Here is a 23,311-nt window from a genome sequence, read left to right as displayed (position 1 = left end):
ATTCCGCAAGGCTTACGACATTTCCTTAACAGTTAAATATGTATCCAATTCAGTCTTATCTTGCTCTGTCATAGTTGGGATTTCTAACTGATCTAGGAATTCAGATTGTAACTGAGTATTATCTAGGTATTCTGAACTATAAAGGGATTCGTAGAATATTCTAAAGGAGGAGTTTATTTCAGCTGGATCTACTGTATTGTTTCCGTTATCTAATTTGATTGAGTTTATAGCTCTATCCGATTGCATTTTCTTTATTCTCCATGCAAGAAGCTTGCCAGCTTTGTCACCTTGGTCATAGTAAGATTGCTTTAACCAAAGGAGGTTTGCTGCAATTTTACTAGCAGATAGCTCTTTATACTTAGCTCTCAACAGAAGGAGCTCTTTATGTTTCTCTGGTATATCATTTTTGTATAGGTCAAGTTCCAGAGTTTTAATTTGAGCCTCAAGGTTGGTTAACTCTTTATAGTGAGCTTTTGATTTAAAGCTTGTATAACTAATCATAACGCCCCTAATGAAGGCTTTAAATGCTTCCCATCTTATGCCTGCACTAGTCTGATCTGTGTTCATACAAAAATAATTATCAATATTATTACAAAGAAATTCTACAAATGTTGGGTCTTGTAACCATTTGGTTTGGAGGCGCCACCTAGAAGGACACCAAACAAGCCTCGGTATATGGAGGGTTAATGAGATGGGTGCATGATCGGACAATACTATGCTGTCATAACTGCATTCATTCACATGTGATAATAAGGCCATGGAGATCAGAAAGTAGTCAATACGTGATGACTTCTTATAAGTACCTGAATAACATGAGAAATGTTTTTTTGTAGGATGTATCTTTCTCCAGACTTCAATTAAATTAAGATTGTTTATGGGTTGAAGCAGCACCTTTCTGGCTTGCGGATGAGAAACATCAATGCCTGAGGAGCGATCCTTCTCTGGGTCCAGCACACAGTTATAGTCTTTTTAACTTTAGTAATATCAGTTAAATGGGAATCTTGAATAAAAACGATCTGTGATTTTAGAAGTCTAATTCTGCCTAATACCTGTTTTAGCTTAACAAGCTTATTCAATCCTCTCACATTCCAGGATGTGATCTTTATGTCTGTTTTACCTGCCATTTAGTGTGGAGTCAATTGTGTAACACCACAGGGATATCTCTATTAGCTACTGCTCTTTTATCAAAATAGAGAAACAAAAAGGAAAAGAAAGTAATACCAACAACAGCAGAATAATTATACCATATATACAATAAGTAAGACACCATGAAAATCCCCCCTGAACTTCCCTAAAACCCCCTAGGTAACTAAAGACTTTGGTTACTCTACATCAGTGGTTCCCAACCTTTTTTTTTACCAAGGCACCCCTGAAAATATTTCTCGACCCCAAGGCACCCCAACTTTTTGTAGATTTAAAAACCACTTCAGAGCTTAAACTAAAAACCATAAATACACCATAAATTGGTTTTCAAATGTGTATTTAATTGAATAGAACATTTTATAGAACAAATAATGTATTCACACATAATAACAAGAACCAGACTAAAAATGTCAACACCATTTCTAGGATGAATTCAATATTATAAACAGGCCTACTAAGTAGGCTCTTTTGTTTTGGCTGAAAATAGTAGGCCTACCTGTGTAAAAACACGAATACATATCAATACAGTTATTATTTTACATTTGGATTTCAAAAGAGGCAGGCCTATAATCACTTAGATTAAATAATAACTTAATAGAATTGGAGGGATGAAACAATGCCCTCTGACCTGACTGTGGTCATGTGACTCATCAACCACATCCCAAATATGAAACATTCTGCATTTCGCTATCCAGATAATACTGATTGACAAAATCATTAATCATACATTTATAAGAAAGGCACACAAATTAACATCCAAACATAAACATTTCTCAGACCGTTACACGGTGCTAGTGCGACACTTGTGCCTGCTTTTGTGAGCAGAGTCTCTTGATGCGTGGGGGGATAGTGGACAGCGCAACGCGGAGGTCCTGCCAGCGGACAGCCAGCCGACCTCCGTGTGCAGTAAAAGGCCATGGTGCTCAGCCCCCATCTCATTGCACAATGTGCTGAACAACCGCGACTTCAGCGGACGGGACTTGATGTAGTTCACTATTTTCACAGCTTGTTCTAATACTGCAGTGAGGTCTGGTGGCATAGCTTTGGCGACAAGGGCTTCTCGGTGTAACATGCAGTGGGTTATCTGTACATCGGGATTTACCTGTCTCACTTTATTTACAAAGCCTTTCACCCTCCCCGTCATTGAAGCAGCCCCGTCGGTGCAAATGCTGTGGCACATCCCCCAGTTTAGACCCTGTTCTGTCAGGTAATCAGCTGTGGTCTTGTACATTTCCTCTCCGGTTGCATGTGTGTGTGACTCTTTGCAAAAAAAGAAGTTCTCCTCAATGGATTCTCCGTCAACATATCTCACGTTGGCAATGAGTTGACAGTGGCCACTTATGTCTGTTGAATCATCAAATTGCAGAGCGAATTTGCCACTTCTCTGTATTTTTTCAGTTAGGACAGTTTCTGTCTACTGACATGTCATCGATGCGACGTTTGATTTTATTGTTGGATAATGGAATTTTATCGATTTCTTTAGTAGCATCTGGCCCTATCATTACCCTGACAATTTCCTTACATGCCGGTAGAATGAGGTTTTCCGCGATAGTGTGGGCCTTTTTTGCCTTGGCGATTAACTCAGAAACCAAATAGCTGGTCTCTTGTGCTTTGTCAGAGACACGTAGAGACGAAAGCATACGTTGACTCTGCTTCTCATTTTGTGATTTCAGTCTCTGGAAATACTCAATGTCCTTGGAATTATAAGAAGGATGTTTTGTGCTAAAGTGTCTTGCTAGTTTACTTGGCACCATTCCTTCGTTGGATAATTTTTCTCTGCAGATTAGGCATTCTGGCGTCGGGCTGTCAGCATCCCCAGTCCAGGAGAAACCATACCGAAGGTAGCTTTCGCTGTACTGTCTGCTTTTAGACTTCTTTTGCACTGCTCTTCCATCATGTTCTGTCATCCCTGCCTGTGTTGTTGAGGGCTGGGGTGCTTCTTTATTTATTGTCACTACGTAACGATCCATCTTGAAATTATTTGGCGCAAGGATAAAAAGCTGCTCTGCACACCGTAAACAATGACGGCTGACGTAAATCACGAGAATTTAAGCTGTTTAATATTTCTAAATCTGAGCAATATATGTTTTATTAGCTTATGAACTCCATTGTACATGTAATAAAATAAAGTGTATATGAAGTGAAGTTTATTAAGTGAGAAAAAAATGTGGAACATAAAAATACGTTTTTTTGCGGCACACTTGGACAGTGCTCGCGGCACCCCAGTGTGCCGCGGCACACCGGTTGGGAACCACTGCTCTACATGCTTGATCCTCATAGCGAGGAGCAGCGTAGCGCAGAGACGTGGAGACTCCCATACTTCCGTAGGCTCCAGCTTAAACATTTAGACCACTTGCCAATCTTTCAGAACAAGAGAGCAGAGGAATACAAATAAAATAGCCTCTTATTGGATAGAACCATGAACATTCTTCTTTTTTTTTGTTGTAATTAATAATAATAGTATATATATACCCATATATATATATGGGTATATATATACTATTATTATTATATATATATATATATATATATATATACACACACATACATACATACATATATACATCCATACACAAGATCAGACCTGGGCACTGTACGGCCCCCGGGCCACATACGGCCCTTTGGTTGACTCTGACCGGCCCGTGTAAGGTTAATTGGAAATTACAAAATAAACATATTTTCTAATTTTACCTCATGCATGGACTAAAGCTGCAATGCTTTTATTTTGAAGTTGTTTTTTTTTCCACGTACATAATGACGCAATACGTCAAATCAAGACGTGCGCGTTATTGGATAATTGTCACAAGACGACTTTAGCGCTCAAAAATGTCAGCTGATGCTAAAAAAAGAAAGGTAGATGCCCAATGTAGGGTTTTCAACAAAAATTGGACTGCTAAGTATTTATTTACTGAAGTCGGAGGTAAAGCCGTGTGTTTAGTTTGCGGGGAGCAGATCGCCGTGTTCAAGGACTACAATTTGAGTCGGCATTACGAGACGAAACACGCGGAGAAATACAAAAACTTGACTGATGCTGAAAGGGCGCGCACATCGAAGGCTTTGCTAGCTAAGCTGCAAAAGCAGCAAGGCTTTTTTACCAAGCTTCACACATCCAAGGATGCAGCAACCAAGACCAGCTTCGTGATATCCCACAAAATAGCTAAACACAGTAAGCCATTCTCAGAGGGGGAGTTTGTCAAAGAGTGCTTAGTGGACTCTGCAGCACTAATATGCCCTGAAAAAAAAGAAGCCTTTGAGCAAGTCCCGCTGTCCAGGCGAACCGTGACGAGAAGGATCGAGGACATTGCGGGGAATCTGGAGCTTCAGCTGCAACATGAAGTGGCAAGTTTTGACTTTATCTCCTTGGCTTTGGACGAGAGCTGTGATGTCCGCGACACAGCGCAGTTACTCGTATTTGTCCGTGGGATAACGCCGGACTTCAAGATTACGGAGGAGCTGGCAGCAATGCGGCCGATGAAAGGGACGACGACAGGGAGCGATCTGTTCACGGAGGTAAATGCGTGCATGGACACGCTGGGACTGAAATGGGACAGACTGGCAGGTGTCACAACAGACGGTTGTCCAAATCTTACAGGTAAAAATGTTGGACTTTTGAAACGTATGCAAGATAAAGTGACTGAAATCGACGCAGATCAGAAATTTGTATTTTTGCATTGTATTATACACCAACATGTGTTGTGCAAGTCAGTGCTAAAAATTCACCATGTTATTGATGTTGTTACTAAAATAGTAAACTTCATCAGGGCACGGGCATTGAATCACAGACAGTTTGTTGCACTTTTGGAGGAGCATGAGACTGAGCATAGTGACATCGGCTACCACACAGCTGTCAGATGGCTCAGCCTGGGCAAAGTGCTAAAAAGAGTTTGGGACCTGAAAGCAGAGATTCAAGAGTTTTGTGAGAAGAAAGGCAAAGACATCCCAGAGCTCTCAGACGAGGACTGGATGGCAGATTTTGCATTTGCTGTTGATGTGACTGCACTGATGAATGAACTGAACACCAAACTGCAAGGCAAGGGCCTTTTTGTTCATGAAATGCACAGCCTGGTGAAGGCTTTCATGAGAAAGATGCAGTTTCTTTCAAGCCAACTGGAGAGCAACACTCTCACTCACATGCAAACCCTGAAAGAAGTCACACCATCAGCTGATCACCTCCGCAGGTACTCATCCATGTTAGGAGCATTGCATGGTGAGTTTTCAAGGCGATTTGAAGATCTCCGAACAATCGAGGATGAAATGCTCATGATTTCCTCTCCCTTTACCTGCAGTATGGATAATGCACCCAGTGATGTTCAGCTGGAACTCATTGACCTGCAGTCTGATGCAGTACTGGCAGAGCGCTTTAAGTCAGGATCTCTGCTAGATTTCTACTCTTCTCTCGAGGAGGAGAACTTTCCAAACAGGAGGAGATATGCTCAGAAGATGTTGGTTCTCTTTGGCTCTACCTACATATGTGAACAAACATTTTCAAAGATGAAGTTTATGAAATCCAGGTATAGATCCTCTCTCACTGATGATCATCTGTCAGCTGTGCTTCGCATCTCCACCTCAGACATTCAACCTGACTTCGATGCACTCGTTAAAGCCCAGCAGAGACTAGATTTCTCTCACTGAACAAGAAAAAAGAACTTAAAAACACCAAATGAGGTGGTTAGACTACAAATGTAGGCATGTAAAGGAACCAACTAGCAGTGAACTGGGACACTTTCTTTGGAAGCCTTTTCTCAAAATCACAGTTCAGTGATGTTCAGTGACAGTTCAATATGATGTATCTTGCTGAATGTTTGGAGCACAAAGACAATGTTGTGATGTCTTAAGAATGCTAAGAACCTTTACACAACTTTCCAACAGTATATGAAACTCAAAATGTGTTTTGTAGTGAATGCGACTGAAAATGTTCACTAATATGAGTCAGAAATATTGAAAAACGTTCACATTTTGTTTACCATTGTTTTGGGAAATTTGATTGAATAAATTACATTTTTTGTAAGGCAACCTCACTTTTTCATTGCTCAACTATAACATATACTCTTACCAGCTTGTCAAAACAATGCTATTTACTGCTTTTTATAAAGAAATACAATTAATATTATGCAGAATTGAGTTCAGCCTTTTGCCCCTTCCCTCCACAATATTTTTTGTTTCTCATGTGGCCCCATGGAAAAGATAATTGCCCACCCCTGCACAAGATCATCTGTAGTTAGAGAATTAACCGAACAACTATGATCCCGTCACAAACAGACAAACCTCGTTGTAGCAAGTCCATGGTGTCAAAGCCTCTGTTTAGCTAAACGTTCTAGTTTGTCACTGGCGTGGGCCTGGCGTCCTTCTGTAGCTTTTGGACAAACTTCTCTGCGTCGGGGACCGTGTTGAAGGAGTGTCGCTGTCCGTTGTGTGTTACTACCAAGATAGCCGGGTAGAACATCCCGTAGCGGAGCCCCATGGATTGTAGCTGCTTTTTCACTGCCTCGAAGAGTTTCTGTTGCCGGTGAGTCTCCGCTGAGTGGTCTGGATATAATCTGACGTTGTGATTCTCAAAAACGCACTGTTCCTTGTCTCCGGGGTGCTCGCATAGCGTTTCCCTTGTCTCTGTAGTTAAGGAACCTCAAAATGACTGCTCTTGGTTTCGGGTCCTGGCCGGCAGCGATTAGACGTCCTATTCGGTGTGCTCTCTCAATAACGGGCGGTGTGGAAAAAGTGTCGGTGCCCAGGGCTCTAGGTAGCCATTGCTCCAAAAACGCACACACGTCTTGACCCTCAGCTTTTTCAGGCAAGCCGATGAGCCTCAGGTTGTTGCGGCGGTCCCTATTTTCGTGGTCTTCCACCTTCATTTCCAATGTGGCGCATTTATCCTGTAGCTTTTTGATAGCGCTGTGCATGGAATTTAAGTCGTCCTCGGTCTTTCCAATTCTTTCCTCTGCTTCTGTGATCCTGTTAGCTTGGTGTTGCAGCTCACCCTTGAGTCCGCCTATTCCCTCAAGCACATCGTCAAGTTTCTTTGAAAAGTCGCTTTGCATAGCATGTATGGCGCCGAGGATTTCCACCTTCTCGGCCATTGCCTCTGTGTTTTGGCTAGCGTTAGCTTGCAACGTTGACGTTTTCGATGCTGCAGGGGTCTGTGGACCTGTTTTCTGAGGTCTTCCTGGCATAATGTTGACAGGTAATCTATTGTTTAAGATAATGTGTATTTAAAGGGAGTTGTGGTCTTCTGAATAATTAATTCAATATATTAGCTTCGGAGCCTCATGGAGATGCGTCTCACCAGCACTACGCCATAACCGGAAGTCTCTAATATATCCTTTTTAATAACTTTCTATACTGCCACCTTCATCTATACCAGTACATCAGAAACTATTTAGATTTGTTACAAATAATATGAAGCTGCAAAGTTACTAATAACTAATGTAGCCGAATAAAAGTAATGGAGTAAAAAGTAAAATATTTATTGCCGAAAAGAGGCGTTATATTCACACTCCTTTTAATGTACCATTATGCTAAGCTGCTATTTTTGGAAATCAATGTAAATATCTTATGTGTACATTGTATACATCTGACTCTTAATCAGTAGCTGAATGCTCTTGCCGTAAAAGGTGATTTGTTCATATTTGTGGCAATGACGCGATTTCTTACAACAATGACCCTCTTCCTTGGTGGTCGTACACGCAATTGCAAACTATCCACAAATTGTCGAGCTCCCAATCCTACAATCTGTGGTTTTCATCGAGTGTCAGGTGACTCTACTGCTGATGATGTTTTCTGCCTCTCATATTTAATTCCCCAGTGGGGCGAGGCTTAGTCAAACGCTGTCATCGCCAAACACATTAGCGCGCTTCCATTAGGTAAGCTGCCGGGGCCATCTTCCTGCTGCACGGCCCTGATAAGATGGGGATCTCTGCTCTTACATCACAGGAGATGGCTGCGGTAAATAAAGAGTTCCTGCACTTCACTTGTATAATAGCCATGAGGGAGGATTAGGATTGCTAATCAAAGGGGGGGCGACCGGGCCTACTTCCCACTCTGATGTGAAAAGGGATGCTAGTAAAGCTTCTTTCCGCAAAGATAACAGACTTAACCAAAACATTTAAGTGTAAACTGACCTTATTTCATGTACCCAATAAACAAACATCATTTATATTTAGTTGACTTGATTTGAATTACATAAAAAGTCCTCACTAGTACACACATTGTATGTTTCATATACATACAGTGTAAGATCTGGTAACTGATTTATCTTAGAGATCCCTCATGTACGCACTATTGTTTGCAGAACAGAACAAACTCTTCAATGAAAAGTATATCTGACTGCAGATAATACTCTCTTTTCTCAGCAGCAATCCAAAAGGGACTTTATCCCAGGCAGTACAGTTGGTTTTCCACAAGACAAGACTCATTAAGCTGCATACAGAGCAAATTCAAAAGGTGTTGTTTTTCATCAAAGCAGTCCCTGCTGCCAGAGGGAAAAGGGATGTTTCTGTGTGTATAGTTATGTTAATTACATCTGGCTGTGGAGATCGGGAAGAAGAATACACATAGGTCCAAACTAACTGGAGATAAATATATAGTAGTATACAGTATGCTAGTGTGTCAGTTCAGTTAGCTTTACATAACAAAAGGTACCTGTTATATCCCTGTTAGTGTTTATATAGTATCTGCATGAAAGGGTGAAACATATCCAGATAAATATGGATAGGTTTGAAAAAACTAGCTTTGTTTTGAATCAACAGATCTTCCCTTCCTGAACTATATTTCTTTGGATAACTAAAGTTGATAATGCTGGCATTATAATAATGAATACAAATATCTTTGTGCCATATTAATAGCAACTACTGCAGTGAAACACTTTAACATTCCCATTTTGAGCAAGTGTGGCAATTCGAACAGAATGCGACAATGAATGAGCCTTTGTGTAACCATGTATATCAGTGGGAGAAAATGTGGATGTTTTAACGTGTGTGTGTGTGTGTGTGTGTGTGTGTGTGTGTGTGTGTGTGTGTGTGTGTGTGTGTGTGTGTGTGTGTGTGTGTGTGTGTGTGTGTGTGTGTGTGTGTGTGTGTGTGTGTGTGTGTGTGTGTGTGTGTGTGTGTGTGTGTGTGTGTGTGTGTGTGTGTGTGTGTGTGTGTGTGTGTGTGTGTGTGTGTGTGTGTGTGTGTGTGTGTGTGTGTGTGTGTGTGTGTGTGTGTGTGTGTGTGTGTGTGTGTGTGTGTGTGTGTGTTAAAGCTTACCACCAGGGACTTGGCTAAGATGTTCTCAATGAGTTTGAAGTCATTGCGCTGGAGCTGCTTGCTCTTGGTACTCGTTCCCTCCATTTCCTCGTCCGCGTAGAAACGGAAGAACTGGGACTCGTCTTTGAACTCGCTCTTCTCCAACACTGAGGGGAAAAACAAAAACAGCATGTTATCAGAAAACTGCTGCGTTCAAATCAAAGTATAAAGAAAGCTCTTTATTTAATTATTCTCATTTATTTAAAATGTAAATAGGCTGCACATAGGTCAGTAGCTAAGGAAGACCAAATACATGCCTGTCAATGGAGAAAATAAAAAAGATATTGAAGGGCAAAAATGCAATATTTGAACTTTCATCGATTATATTAATTTGTTACTTTTGAACAACAGTATGAATTATTATTATTATTATTATTATAATTATTATTATTAGTATTATTATTATGAAGTATGAATTTGGTACTTCAATAAATTTTATGTTATATGGTGAGGTATGAAAAGGAGAAATATGCCGCTTATCTAGTTTTATTCATTTATTTGGCTTTGTATTTATCTACCTTTTTCCCCAGAATTATGTTCTGTCATTTATGTTTTACAATATTATCCTGATGTGATGCTGACTATTTGTAATATTTTGATGGAAACCAGTAAATACATTGTTGAAGAAAAGGACTCAAATAGCAATGGTTTGCTTCTCTATTAAAATGTGCTTTTTAAAAAAGGTTAAAGGGATGCCAATAATATGCCCAAATGGTTGTTTTTGGTTGCTCCGTTATTAATCCAAAATTGGAATGAGTTTTCGAGTCATACAGGCTAAATTGATAGTGTTCTTGCAAAATTGGACCTTGTAAAAGTGAAGTGTGTTACATGATGGCACAAACTCTGTCAGCGGGTCATTCTCAACTTCAAAGACATGTGGGGATAAAGAGAGTGTTTGCCCTAGAAGCTGTCACCCAATGCATGGACAGCTTCCCACAAACGGTTAATTAGTTCATAAGCTAATGGTGCTAGCAGGAACATCTGGAGTCAAACCACATCTGGGTCGTAGCCAGCTCGGGCCAGGGAAAGGAGGTATTTCCTGGGGGACACAAGGGTCACTGTTTGCGTGTGTGTCGGGGTGTGTGTGTGCCGGGGTGTTTGTTTTTGGAAATCCCACTGTTGAGCTGAGCCCACTCCAACACATGGGGCACGGCTAACAGGTGAGGGCACATTACAGTTGCCTCTAGAATCATAGCAGGATTGGATTTTTTAAAACACACTACATTAACCCTACCGTGGATTGTTTTAAAGGGGCATTATTATTCTCATGTTCAGGTTCATATGTGTATTTTGTGCCTCTACAGTGACATGTTTACATGCTTTAATATTAAAAAAAGGTGTTTATGTTACTCATATGTGCTGCAGCACCTCTTTTCACCCTCTGTCTGAAACCAGAGCCCAGTCTGCTCTGATTGGTTAGCTGGCTCTGTTGTGATTGCTCAACTGCTTAGAGATGACCAGCACCTTAGGCAGCCACAAGGAGACGATACGGGTCGTATCCACTACAGTTCTCCCTTTTATAGATGGTTCGGCCAAACGAGGCTGACAGGGAAACGCAGATAACGATAACGGGTCCCAAGGTGGGTAGATCTGCGGACGCAACGCTCTGGGGGGCCAAACGGCTCCGTGTCTACGCCCTATACGATAATTTCCTGATAACGATGACGCAATAGCCCCACCTCTGCTGATCACTGCTGTTACTGTCGCATGGTCAGTAGCTACTGTCAGTGCAAAATCTACAGCTCCTCTACCACAACGATCAGCAACAAGTGGACATGGAGAACTACATGAACTACATGTTGGTAAATCCACCGCGGAAACCATGGCAACAATGCTCGGGGGTCTTTTCGCTGCTTTTGGTGTATTTTGTGGCGGAAGTACAGTGCCACTTACAGGCCTGGCATATGTACTACAGCGTCTACAGCGGGTCGAGCGGTCTCGTATGGACGGAATACTTTTTTGATATCAAATTATGTTCGTTTTCCTTATGGTCTCCGTGTGGCTTCAGCCTTAGTCACATACAATGTCTAGGAGCACTAGCCAATAGAAGCACCTGTGTTGCATAGTGATGTCACTATGTTGCGTAATTAAACAAAGGACCACAATTGAGGCATTTTAGGCAGGGGGGGGGGGACTGTGTGGAGTGTTAGATGTACACAAACCTATTTAAAAAACATCCATCCTGGATGTCACAGAATGTATTACATTTGGCCAAAATCTCACACACATCTACCCATACATAGACTTCCAACTAGGAACATTACCTAATCTTAGGTGCGCATACATCTATATGGTTGAGGCTGTACCCAGCTGTTCTGAGATTTGGCGAGCATCTGGCCCCCTCAGGTGAATGAAAGCCTTCCTAAACTGATTACACACACACCCACTCCGCTGGCCTTATGCCAGTTAAAACAAAGCCTGAACGTGAGTTATTTCCTCTGAGTCACGGGCTGTGGTCATATAATAGCATAACACCACCTATTCAACTGGAGGGAGTGCTGCTCCGGAAACTGTAATACCGTAATAACACACACACATAGTTACACACACACACACACCCACAGTATCTAGGGTCAATAAAACCGTGATTAAGATTTGGTTGGATATTTATTCACTGAATCACTTGATATAACTTTTGAATACTACGTCACTCACAAGAAAACCATGTTCTTTATTTATTTATTTTTCAATATGAACATTTGCCTATTTTATTTGTTTTGTATGTCAAAAAACATAAAAAAATACACATATGATGAATAAGATCAGTAAATAAATCGTTCAATCTGTTAATGTTGTGTGTATAACAGGAGTAATGGAGGATAGGTGAAAATGGTTCCCTGTTTGTAGCCTGAAGGACAAAACCCAACAGGTGGTCTTGAGAGACGTGTGGATATATGATGTAAGCAGGTAAGGACAGACAAAAGGCATTTAACCATGTTATCTGTTATCAGTGAGGAGCCTCATAACCTCATATCAATTACCAGCAGGCAAACAGACAGACATACAAAGACAAGCGAAGGAAGACAAGGACATGACAAAGCCAGAAAAAGAATAAGAGTTCAACAGAGACCAGGTGAAGAGCAACAGATGTGCTGAGTAAGGACTAAAAAGTGTGAGTTGGGGAAAGGTGAGAAGTGTGGACAGGCGGAGAGGAGAGAGGTTGTGACCCTGGGGAAAGGCAGAGAGGAGGGTGAGGTAAAAAGGAACAGGTGACACCAAAAACAGATGGTGGAGGGAGGGAAGGAGGTGTGAGGTGTGAGTGGCTTTTACTATGAAATGAAGCAAGGGGAGGTACTCTGATGACATTTTCTAGCCCCCTATCATTGTCTTTCAATCAACTTTGTTCCTCATATTACAGTGTTTTCACTTTTAACTACGATCCCAACTAAAATATTATTGTTTTGGATTTTGTTTTGAACATATACTTTAACTGTCATCATTATTGGGGCTGTTTTATATCAACTTTACATTTTGTATGTAGGCTTTATGTGTGTATATCAGTTTTTTATAAATGTAATGTTATTATTGTTTATTTTATTTTTATTTTTGTATTCCTTTCCTTTTTTTCTGTTGATAATGTAAAGAAAAAACTGCTCTGACTTAAGGCATGTTTTTTTTAATTCGTTTTTAACTTTTTAATTTGTTGTGCTTCTGGAATTATTCACCTTTTACTTTTTTGCAACGTTAACAAACTAATTCAATAAATAAAAAAAGAAAGGATGGGTGAGGCGTCAAGCAGCTGAGTTTATGAAAAAGAAAGCCACTTTTAAACAACCAAGGACTGATTTTATGTGTTGAAATGACAATTAAATATAAAAACTTGAGAAGAGGTTTGTACACTATTAATCTTGTACTGTCTATCACTTGTACCGAGTGCTGCAAGCCATGTTAGAAAGTAGCCTGTGAAATGGTGCCTGCTTGCTGTATTAATGTATTCCAATTCGATCTTTAAAAGGGTATGAACTATTCCAATTAAAATGAAAGGCCCATCGCAGAGAGCAGAGCTCTACCAAGGCCGTTTCCATGAAGGAAAACATAATGCCAGAGGTTTTTAAACATCAAGTTCATGGACTTTACAGGCCGAATTCCCTCCAATTCAAGGACCCTACAGAGCATAGTTTGAGCCACAGATCAAGATGAATTGCCGTTCCAACACTGAGAATGTTTCTAATGAGAACTAGCAAGCTTATCAGAAGCAAACAGACAACAACTAAAGTGATTGAGAGGTTTGAATGTGTGAAAACTCAATTTTGCAGTTTTAAGGTGAAGATAACAACTGCAGTTAACTATAATGATCAAAATCACTTTTTTTTCGCACAGAAGATATCAATCCAATCACTTATAAGGACCATTGTCTATTTATTTCTAGGTTGCAAGGTTTTTCCTGAGATTCACAAACTTTCAAGGATTTCAAGGAACCGTGTTCGAACCGAATAATGCTTATACCTGCCGTGTGATTCGGATCCACTACAAATGTAAAAATGCCTTCCTTGGCCAACGAAAGACCCTAACCTTAACAAACCAAACCTTAAAACATATTATCAACCCAAAATAATAATGCATTATCATTTACTTATCTACACATCTCCCAATTAGAAAATGTGCAACAATGACTCAGACTTCTGTATTCTTGCACACTTCCCGATCAAGTAGCGCTGTCAATGTCATCATGTTACTTCTTCAGTATTCTAACACAAAGTGCTTCCTTTAAGTGGTTCTCACTTTACACATGATACTCTTCCTATAAGTAGATTCAATTTTAGGCCTCGAGCAGCAGTCATGGTTCGGTGGACTGACCCAGACAGCCATGTAGCAAAGCCAAACAACTGGGGTTAGGGTACAGAGCTAATGCTTGTTTACGCTCAACACGCTGGGATAGACCCAAAGCCGCTCCACTACAATGTGGTCAATGAGAGACTTGGCTGAGACCAGGTATGCATATTTAAGGCACAATTTCTTCAAACTATGAAGACATGACAGAGGAGAAGCTAATATTCTAATAAACTATTTTGTGGGCAGAGCGAGTGACTTGGGGGTAAAATGAATTATAGAGTAAAGAAAAGAGAATACTGCAGAAAGTGTAAGGGAATGATTAATCAAAACACAGCAGTGAACACTGTAAATAATAAGGCAAACACACCATGCGTGTGTCATTGATCCTTTTAACTTAAGTTAAAAGAAGAGTGTCATCATGAACGGGGAAATCCTCGTCACTTTGTATGTCTTTCCCCTTCATGTATGTGTGTGTGTGTGATATGAAATTCAACTGACCGTGGTGCATGAAGCCGTTGTTGCAGAGCCCCACGCCCAGCGTCACAGCGTCCTCTCGGGTCGAGCAGTCTCCCTGGGAAACCAGATCAATGACGCACACACTCAGTCAGTCACTCACAATGGATGTTTCACACCTTCTCATGCACAGCGGACTGTTATCAGGTTATCAGGGTGGTGATTTGTAAGCCATCATGTGTTAATTCATATGTCTATAATAAAGACAATGACAGATTACGAGGCTGATCAAATATGTTCTTGGTGATCTGACTAATCTATTTATTATTTTTTGCAAATGTATTTTTAATTTCAGAATTTTCTGTCTGTTGAAAGTATGTACCATTTCAACCGCAGAAAGCATTTGTGATATTTCTGATAATTTTATTATAAGTACTTGTTTTACTTGGGCCTTTGATGCAGTGGTTAAAAGTCAAATACTAACATGAAGAATCTATGACAATGACACAAGAAAACTACCCAGTTTCATTACGACAGGTATTTGTAAACCATTGTTGCATGCTTACTTTTATGTGTTTTGATTAAATTAAAGTGTAACACATCTTCGTTTTTACCTGCAGGAGTAGCCAGTCAACCAGTTTGCTGGCAGGAATAACCGATTTGAAGGTTTTCAGATGGTGGTCTCTGTCCCTATTGAAGCAACGAAATACGAAATAATTTAAAGGATGTATTATCACAGTAAATTGCCAGTAGTGTGTGAAAAAAGTTCTTGAAAGTCTGTGGGTTCACATGAAACGTGTGTTTAACAGATAACAAAACCTCTTTGTGGTAAACATTGCCAAAACAGTGTCTGTTTAGGTAATGTCTACATTTTTGGGAAACCGATAGTCGGTGAAGTAATAACTTAAATGTATATATATATTATTTGTGTTTTTTCAATTACAACATCACAAATTGTTGTAGTAGATACTGTCCGAAGTAATATTATTTAAGTAAAAGTACCTAAGTATTGACATCAGACTTTACCTAAGTACAAGAAGTAAAACAAAGTTAATACTGGCTGCTAGTTAACCTCTTTATATATATATATATACACACACACATAACTCTTATTTTGCTGCTACTATTAGATTTGTATTCTATTAATGTGTGTTTCTATTAATGTGTGTGCTTAAACGATGTAAATGTCCCCTCTGTGGCCTCCAAAAAAGGATTTATGATTCTGATATATGTAAACATGTGAAACAGGAAGTGCATGGTGGTTGGTTTTGAGTGTCAAACGGTATATTCGCTTTAACATCTCAATGTTATGAGTAAGATATTGGGTGTGTCCCTATATTGTAAACTGCCACATTCAGAACGAAAGCTCAATAGAAACACCGGTTGAGAGCAGATGTGGAGAAGAAGTGCACTGATTGATTGATATTGCATTAAAACCACATGGAAAGTGAGCAGCATTCATAAATGATTAGCGGGACAAATGGTTTTCTGAGTCATCCTTTCTACAGCATTAGACAGCATTAAAGTTGATTTTATTATGTTTATATCCATTTCATTATATGTCATTATTTTTATTTACATAAAACCTGCAGGCGCCTTGTCCCTCAACAAAGTTTAAGAAAAGGGAGGCACTGCTTATAATTATTTATAATACATAAAACGCAACAAATCCATCACTGTAACATTATAATTAATGGTTGCTACTTACAATGCCAATTTAGTGGTGGTTAGAAAAAAAAAGCCAAGGACTTATTACATAATATGTGAATGGCAGGGAGAGGGATTGCCTTTGTATGGTAATAGGATTTATCCCCGGGCCAAAAGCTCTTTTGTTTGCGCCCAATGGCAAGCACCGGCACTTCAATCAGCGGGTGAGTGATGTCGGGGGAGATAGAGGGGTGAATGGGGAAGAGTATAAAGGGAGGGGCCGCGGCAGACTGAGAATGTGTGTAGGGGGAAAGACGTGCGTTTCCTGTGCTTCTGTATAAACTTGTACTCGATTTTCTGACTCTTCCGATGGAAAGAATTTTTGTACAGTGAGATCATTCTTCCTCTTTTTGAGACTAATTTCACTTCAGGTATTTTACCCACAATCAGTGCAAAAGGATTCATAGAAGTTTAAAAGAATAATCAGGAACTAATGGAGAACTGCAATTGTATATATTATCATATAGGGTAGGGTGAGTGTGTATAAACTGTATTGTGTTTATATTCCAGTGTAACCGTGCTATGGTTTGTAGGTAAGAAAGTCAGTTAGTGAGATTGTGAGAGTGTCTTTATGTGTGTTAAAGAGGGAGAGAGCAGACAGGAAGGAAAAAAAGTCATTTATGATGTAAAAAAATGTATGCTCATTTTCAGGTTCATAGTTGTATGTTGTGCTTCTACTGTGACATGTTTACTGTTCTTTATTTTTGTAATACTGGCTGTGCTGCAGCACCTCTTTTTACACTCTGTCTGAAACGAGAGCCCAGTCTGCTCTGATTGGTTAGCTGGCCAGCTCTGTTGTGATTGGTCAACTACTTAGAGATGTCCTGCCTCTTAGCCTATCACGTACAATGTGTTGAAGTGCTAGCCAATAGAAGTGTGAGTCTTACATAGTGATGTCATTATTTTACGTAAATACTCAAAGTAGTCCAAAGGAGGCGTGTCAGGCACTAGACTAGAGGTTTTGGGAAAGGGAAAACCCCAAAAAGCATAATAGGGCCTCTATAAAATGTTTGTTAAGTACAAACATTTTAAAATCCACGAGCATAAATTAAGATAATCCATAAAACTTTAAAGATTAACAGACAAATGCAAGTAGTTTTTCTTAATCCTTTAAGAGCCATCTCATATAAACCTTCATTCAGGAAAAACCTGGCAACCTGCACCTGAACTGGATCTGGTGAACCTACAGCAGCAAATATCTGGCAGGGAGTCTAAAGTTTGGAGAGGAAAAGGGAGGTTTGAGGACTCCTATTCCTGGCAGGGCTACTGTTAGTTCAGTCATCACAGATAGGGTGAAGCGGGCCGAATGTGAAGCCTCCATGAATATGTATTCGTGCACCTGGAGAGTGGAAGCATTAGCATACGCGGGGGGGGGGGGGGGGGGGGGGGGAGGGCAGGTACTTACTTGATGACAGGCGTGTGGAGGCTGTGAAGGCGGCAGTACAGCCTCACGCCCTGGAAGAAAAGAAAAGAGAAGTGGAGACGCTGAGTCATAGAGCACACACACCTTGGGTAAACAAGTAGCAGCATGGCTTCAGGACAAGAGATTTAACTGTGAAAAGAGTTACCCCAGGGGCTATCCATTTTGGACATTTCATAATCCCGCTATAGTTGGGAAATTCAGACTCAAGCCAACTAACATACCATGTCTTTACATATATATTGTTTGTTTGGAATCACAGTTTTCTATGGGAAGTGATAAGTGCCTCCAGACTCTGTGAACATGTACAACTGTTAGGCAGCAGACACCAACGTTTATGCTGTATCAATAAAAAAAATTCTATGTTGAACCCTTCAATTATTTCATTTTTGATTGGCACACTTTAGCAAAGGTGCAGGCAATGACGCACTTTTTAATCTAAAAAAATATATATTTTACATTTCTTATCAATCACCTTTGACATGATGTCCTCCATCTCACTGCGGGCCTTGTAGGTGCCGTCGTCGTAGCGGAATCGGTACAACACCTGCTCATTCTTGAACTGGTGCTTGTCTGACACTAAAAGATACCCAGAAAGAGAACATGTTACCTCAAGGGGAATCATAACCCATCAGATATTAAATAAACCCTTCCTCGTCCACTCTTTAGTTGGGGATAAGTGTAATTAAGAAGGACCGTGAAGAGCATCAATGTTCCTAATGCTTGTTACATGTAAATGGCTGGCCTTTATTTAATGTCCATATGTATTACAGATATCAGTGACTGAATAGCCACAGCATGCCTATGGAGACAAAATGTGAGAGACTGTACAAGTTACAAAATATTAATGGGTTTGAGTGGAGCATTAGGTTTGTTTTTCAAATATTCTGTGACTTTTTTACACATTTAATCTGCAGAAAATATTAGGGTAAGTACAGGCAGTAGGCGAGATGGGAGAAATGTGTGAGCAACACTGCGGTGGTAAATTCTGTCTGCATTGGGTAAGCAATGAAATTCAAATATTTAACACAGCGGACAGCTGCCAAATCCCATAAAACTTCCAAATTTGCAATAACAAACAAACAAAAACATTTGATCTATGATTCATTCAACACTACACTGAAGATGAATGAATAAAATGACTAATGCATACATAAACAGATGCCTGACGGTGAAATCAGCCAAACAGAGGCAGTTTGCTTCCACCACAAGTTGGCATGTGCTCAAACAGAGCTGCTGGTTTTCTCAGTCTAGACCTAAAATGTCCTCATAAAACCCAAAGCAACACAATCAGCCATTGTAAAGTGACACATATGGAATGTAAAGTACATGAAATGATAGCTGAATGATTACGGGAGCGAAGGAAAAATTACAAAGTATGAACGGGTGTGTTAGTTGCCTGAACACGGACAGCTGATTGAATAAAACTTGAATTATGTACGATAAAATGCACAAATTACCTCTATCTGATTCCTTTTCACTGACTTACAGTGAAACCTACACTTTGCCTCCAGGGCCTGAGATGCTAACGGTTTACCCACAAAGCCTCACTGCTACCCTACAGACCGTGCGTGTCATCACTCCACCTCTCTGTGGTTGTTCGAAAGATTTCAGGGGATTTTCCGCAGGTATTAAGGAATGTGAAGGATGGGTAAAAAATTCCCTGAGAGGGCGATGTGTATAAATCGGGATAGTGGTTTAGCACTTACTATGTACAACAGCGCCTTCAGCAATACTCTGGACAAACTGGGTTCATACATTATGTATTGTAGCTGTTTGTGTCAGTGCTCTATGCATAATTCACTCAGGTTGGCTGACCTGTGCATGTCCCACTCAAGCTAAATCAGGGAAGGGGAAATAATGTGAGAGACATTTCCAGAATTATTTCCGTCACTTATTTTACCCAAATATGGTGATTTCTATCTTAACATTGGAAGTGGGGTACACATTCATAACATGGGTGACTCAAAGACTGAAGAAGAATGGGAATAAAAGAAAAAAAGCCTTGGTTGAGATGACTAAACAAAGTTAAAAATAGAATACATGATAAGAGGAGCTGCCAAGAGCTTAAAGATGAGAAGTAGAAAGGAATTGAAGAGGATCAAGGTTTCACAAACAGAGGGAGAAAGAAAGCGGAAAATAAATAAATAATTTTGTTTAATCTCACCATGGTGAATGATGCCATTTTCCAGCAAGGCTTGTCCCAGGTTGACCCCTTCGTCAGACTTACTGATCTCTCCGCTCTCTATCAGCCACGACACAAACTCACTGAGAACACAAAGAAGACGAAGCAAACGATGAGGCCCACATTTCTTAAATTGGTGATCCGATATGCTGTTTTGTTTTTGAAAATGCAACCATCTTTGGCACAGGGCTCCTTGCTGTGCTTTTGATGGTGTGGAAATTCACCCTGAATGCAAACAGCGTAGGTGACACTTTGTCTGAGATTTGTGTCGATAAAGTTGGGATTTGTTTGAAAATTGTCATACGCATGGCTTAAGCTAAACACTTACCATATAACTCTCATAAAACATGCACACCTCTCTTGTTCTGAGGGATGAGTTTTCTTTTTTTTTAACATTTTATTTAATTGGCAAATTTCTAAGAAAGCCTACCAATTGTATTTATTTATCAGGCAGCATTTTTCTATAACTTGAAGTTGTTACTGCTGAATTTACCATATAACTATGCGTTTTTTTTGTGTAAGCTTAGCATCAATAAATGTTTCCTTTAGTCTTAGTTTTGTATTTGTTTGCCCATTATCTAATACAACCTTTACTCTGCTTCCATGCCATCATTTGCAACATCAATTAGAGTAAATCCTGAAATAAGGACCCCATGTACTCAATCAAGAAGCCATTTTGATACGGACATTTCTCAAAGCCTTTTAGAATCGTATCGTGACACCAAGAATCGAAGTGGAAATCTTGATTCACATTTTAAGTGATAAACCAAATGCTTTTTTTTTTTTCAGATATGACAACAACTGTTGTACACTACTGACTGTGGCTCTGATTGCTAAATGTGTATTGTGTGGACAGATATCATAGGGTAACATAGGGATGGTATTTTTTTAACCACACTTTCACCTACTCTAACAGAACTCACTTTAACCGTCTTTTAATAATACATGTGATGAGTAAGTGCCCGCATACCTTACAAGCAGAGTATATTGCTTTCAGTATGCCTACCTGACCGGTGAAATATATCTGTTCTGTAGTAAGGCTGGCCTGTACAGTACATTCACAGCCTTGCGCAAAGCACCATCATGACATTTACAATTGGTTACAGTTTAAATGAAATACTTCAACCACAGACCAGAGCACATCTACAGTTCAACTTTCTTTGAAGTTCCTCTTTTTGCGACAAATATCCCTCAAGCTTTTGATACTGTACATGCATTACACATCCGAAGCACTTCAGCTCCGCTCCCCTGTTTTTCACAGCCAGTGTGAGCTGAAAAAATGTTTGAAGGAGAAAATTACATTGTCCCCTTTTTTTCATGGTGCTGAGGGAAATTGGTTCCCCAGATAATGATGAAAAGTGAATTGGAGCTAGCTACTGTGTGTGTTTGTTCATGAATTCTGGGATTAAACATTCCAGCATGGGAACAATTTTGCAGAATGTGTGAGAAATCTTTCTGGACTTGGCTTCTAGGTAGGAATATTTTATCATAATAAAGAAAGAAAAAAAGTTTCATTATGCCTGAGTTATTAGTGTATGTGTTTTTGTTGTCTTCCTGTTTGTTCATGTCAAAGCTGGTGGCTGTTAATTGACATTGACAGGGGACTGAATGGGAGGGGATGGAGAGGAGGGGTGTGTGTGTGTGTGTGTGTGTGTGTGTGTGTGTGTGTGTGTGTGTGTGTGTGTGTGTGTGTGTGTGTGTGTGTGTGTGTGTGTGTGTGTGTGTGTGTGTGTGTGTGTGTGTGTGTGTGTGTGTGATGTAAGAGTCAGGTTAATTTTGGATGGGAGGGGATGGAGAGGAGGGGTGTGTGTGTGTGTGTGTGTGTGTGTGTGTGTGTGTGTGTGTGTGTGTGTGTGTGTGTGTGTGTGTGTGTGTGTGTGTGTGTGTGCGTGCGATGTAAGAGTCAGGTTAATTTTGGAAACAGAGCTTGAAAGGAAATTAATATGATGAGCAGGAAATGTGTGTGTGAGGAAGAGGCAGACTTTGTTCAGCCACACATGGAGGAGGAGAAGAAGACAAGGGACATGGATTTGTGGGAATAACTGCTGATTATTAGTTGAGTTCAGCATAACTGAAATAAAGTTCAAGTCAGAAACTGTGAAGTGACAACTTTTATGTTTCAGGTTTACACTAGATTTTAAAGAGGACCCATTATGCTCATTTTCAGGATTCATATTTGTATTGTGTGCCTCTACTGGGACAGTCACATGCTTAAATGTTCAAAAAGTTCTTTATTTTTCTCATACTGCCTGTGCTGAAGCACCTCTTTCCACCCTCCGTCTGAAACCAGAGCCCAGTCTGATCTGATTGGTTAGCTGGCCGGCTCTGTTGTGATTGGTCAACAGCTTAGAGATGTGTTGGAAATGTCCCGTTTTTTATCATATCACTTACAATGTGTTAGATTGGGACAATAGTGTTCTTTTTTTTTTTATATAAAGCCATTATACAAAAAAATGCATAATGGCTTTTTAATGGCGTAATTACTTTTGTAATGTAAATGAGCAATAGACAAGCTTATGATCTCACAGTTGGTTTTCCGTTTAAGGTTTTCAACATTGCAACTAATGAGCTAGCGGCTAGAATTTAAGGGTGCTAATAGGACTAGCAATACAAACAGAAACAATGCTGACAAAGCTAATAGTGTTAAACTGAGGAGTAACTGGAAAGTAGACGTTTTGCTTCCATACTAGCAAGCCAGTGGGGGACACTAGCTAGGAGTTAGCATTACCTCTAAAAGTTGCTAAATACTAAAGTACATGCTCAAAACCTGCTCAAACTAAAAATGTACTTTAGAATTTGGACAAAGCTACATTTTGTTCGAAAAACAAAAGCTAGAACAAAAGAAAATCATGCTGAAAATTGAGAGGGTAGATATGATATCATTTTCTGCTAGCGTTAGCACTCCTATTAGCACAAATAAAGAGAAAAAAACAAGACACTTCAATTTGATCAAATACCATTGCTTTAAATCCTAACAAACGATGTTAGGCAAGCACTGGCATGATCAAAAAAGTACCATTAACACATTTAAAGTGTGTTAACACCGACCATCTTCTAATATTAGAGAACAGGGTGCTATCAGCCGGCTGTCAGCATCTCTGTTTAATGCAATAAGCTCTCCAACTATGCTTGCTGCTAATATCATCACAAAGACAAATGCAGAGCTAATGCAGCTCTTATCAGCAGGAAATGACTGAGTGATTAAAAGAGGAAAGTGGGAGATGATAGAAAGCGAAAACAGAGTGAGGGAGAGAGGCAGACAAACTGGAAATAAGGGGGTGAGTGGCTAAAAAAGGATTGTCTGAGAAAAGAAACATTTATGTTGGCAAACAGTAGAATCTGCAACAGCTT

The 23,311-nt window shown here is 40.0% G+C and overlaps 1 protein-coding gene across 1 annotated transcript in view; it reads right to left on the bottom strand.

Moving 5' to 3' along the window:
* The window catches only part of prex1 (phosphatidylinositol-3,4,5-trisphosphate-dependent Rac exchange factor 1), a 105,782-nt gene that overhangs the window by 37,572 nt on the left and 44,899 nt on the right, over nt 1-23,311 (bottom strand). The window contains exons 11-16 of the mRNA XM_079673649.1: nt 19,943-20,043; nt 18,251-18,354; nt 17,761-17,810; nt 15,263-15,338; nt 14,694-14,766; nt 9,384-9,529 (exon numbers count right to left, since the gene is read on the bottom strand). Of these exons, the coding sequence (XP_079529775.1) occupies nt 9,384-9,529; nt 14,694-14,766; nt 15,263-15,338; nt 17,761-17,810; nt 18,251-18,354; nt 19,943-20,043 (550 nt within the window). The remainder of the gene's footprint in view (nt 1-9,383; nt 9,530-14,693; nt 14,767-15,262; nt 15,339-17,760; nt 17,811-18,250; nt 18,355-19,942; nt 20,044-23,311) is intronic.

This window comes from Notothenia rossii (genome assembly GCF_949606895.1).
Source record: "Notothenia rossii genome assembly, chromosome: 4".
Classification (NCBI taxonomy): domain Eukaryota; kingdom Metazoa; phylum Chordata; class Actinopteri; order Perciformes; family Nototheniidae; genus Notothenia; species Notothenia rossii.
Note: the sequence above shows the minus strand (reverse complement) of the source record. Positions and strands in the feature narration are given on the sequence as shown.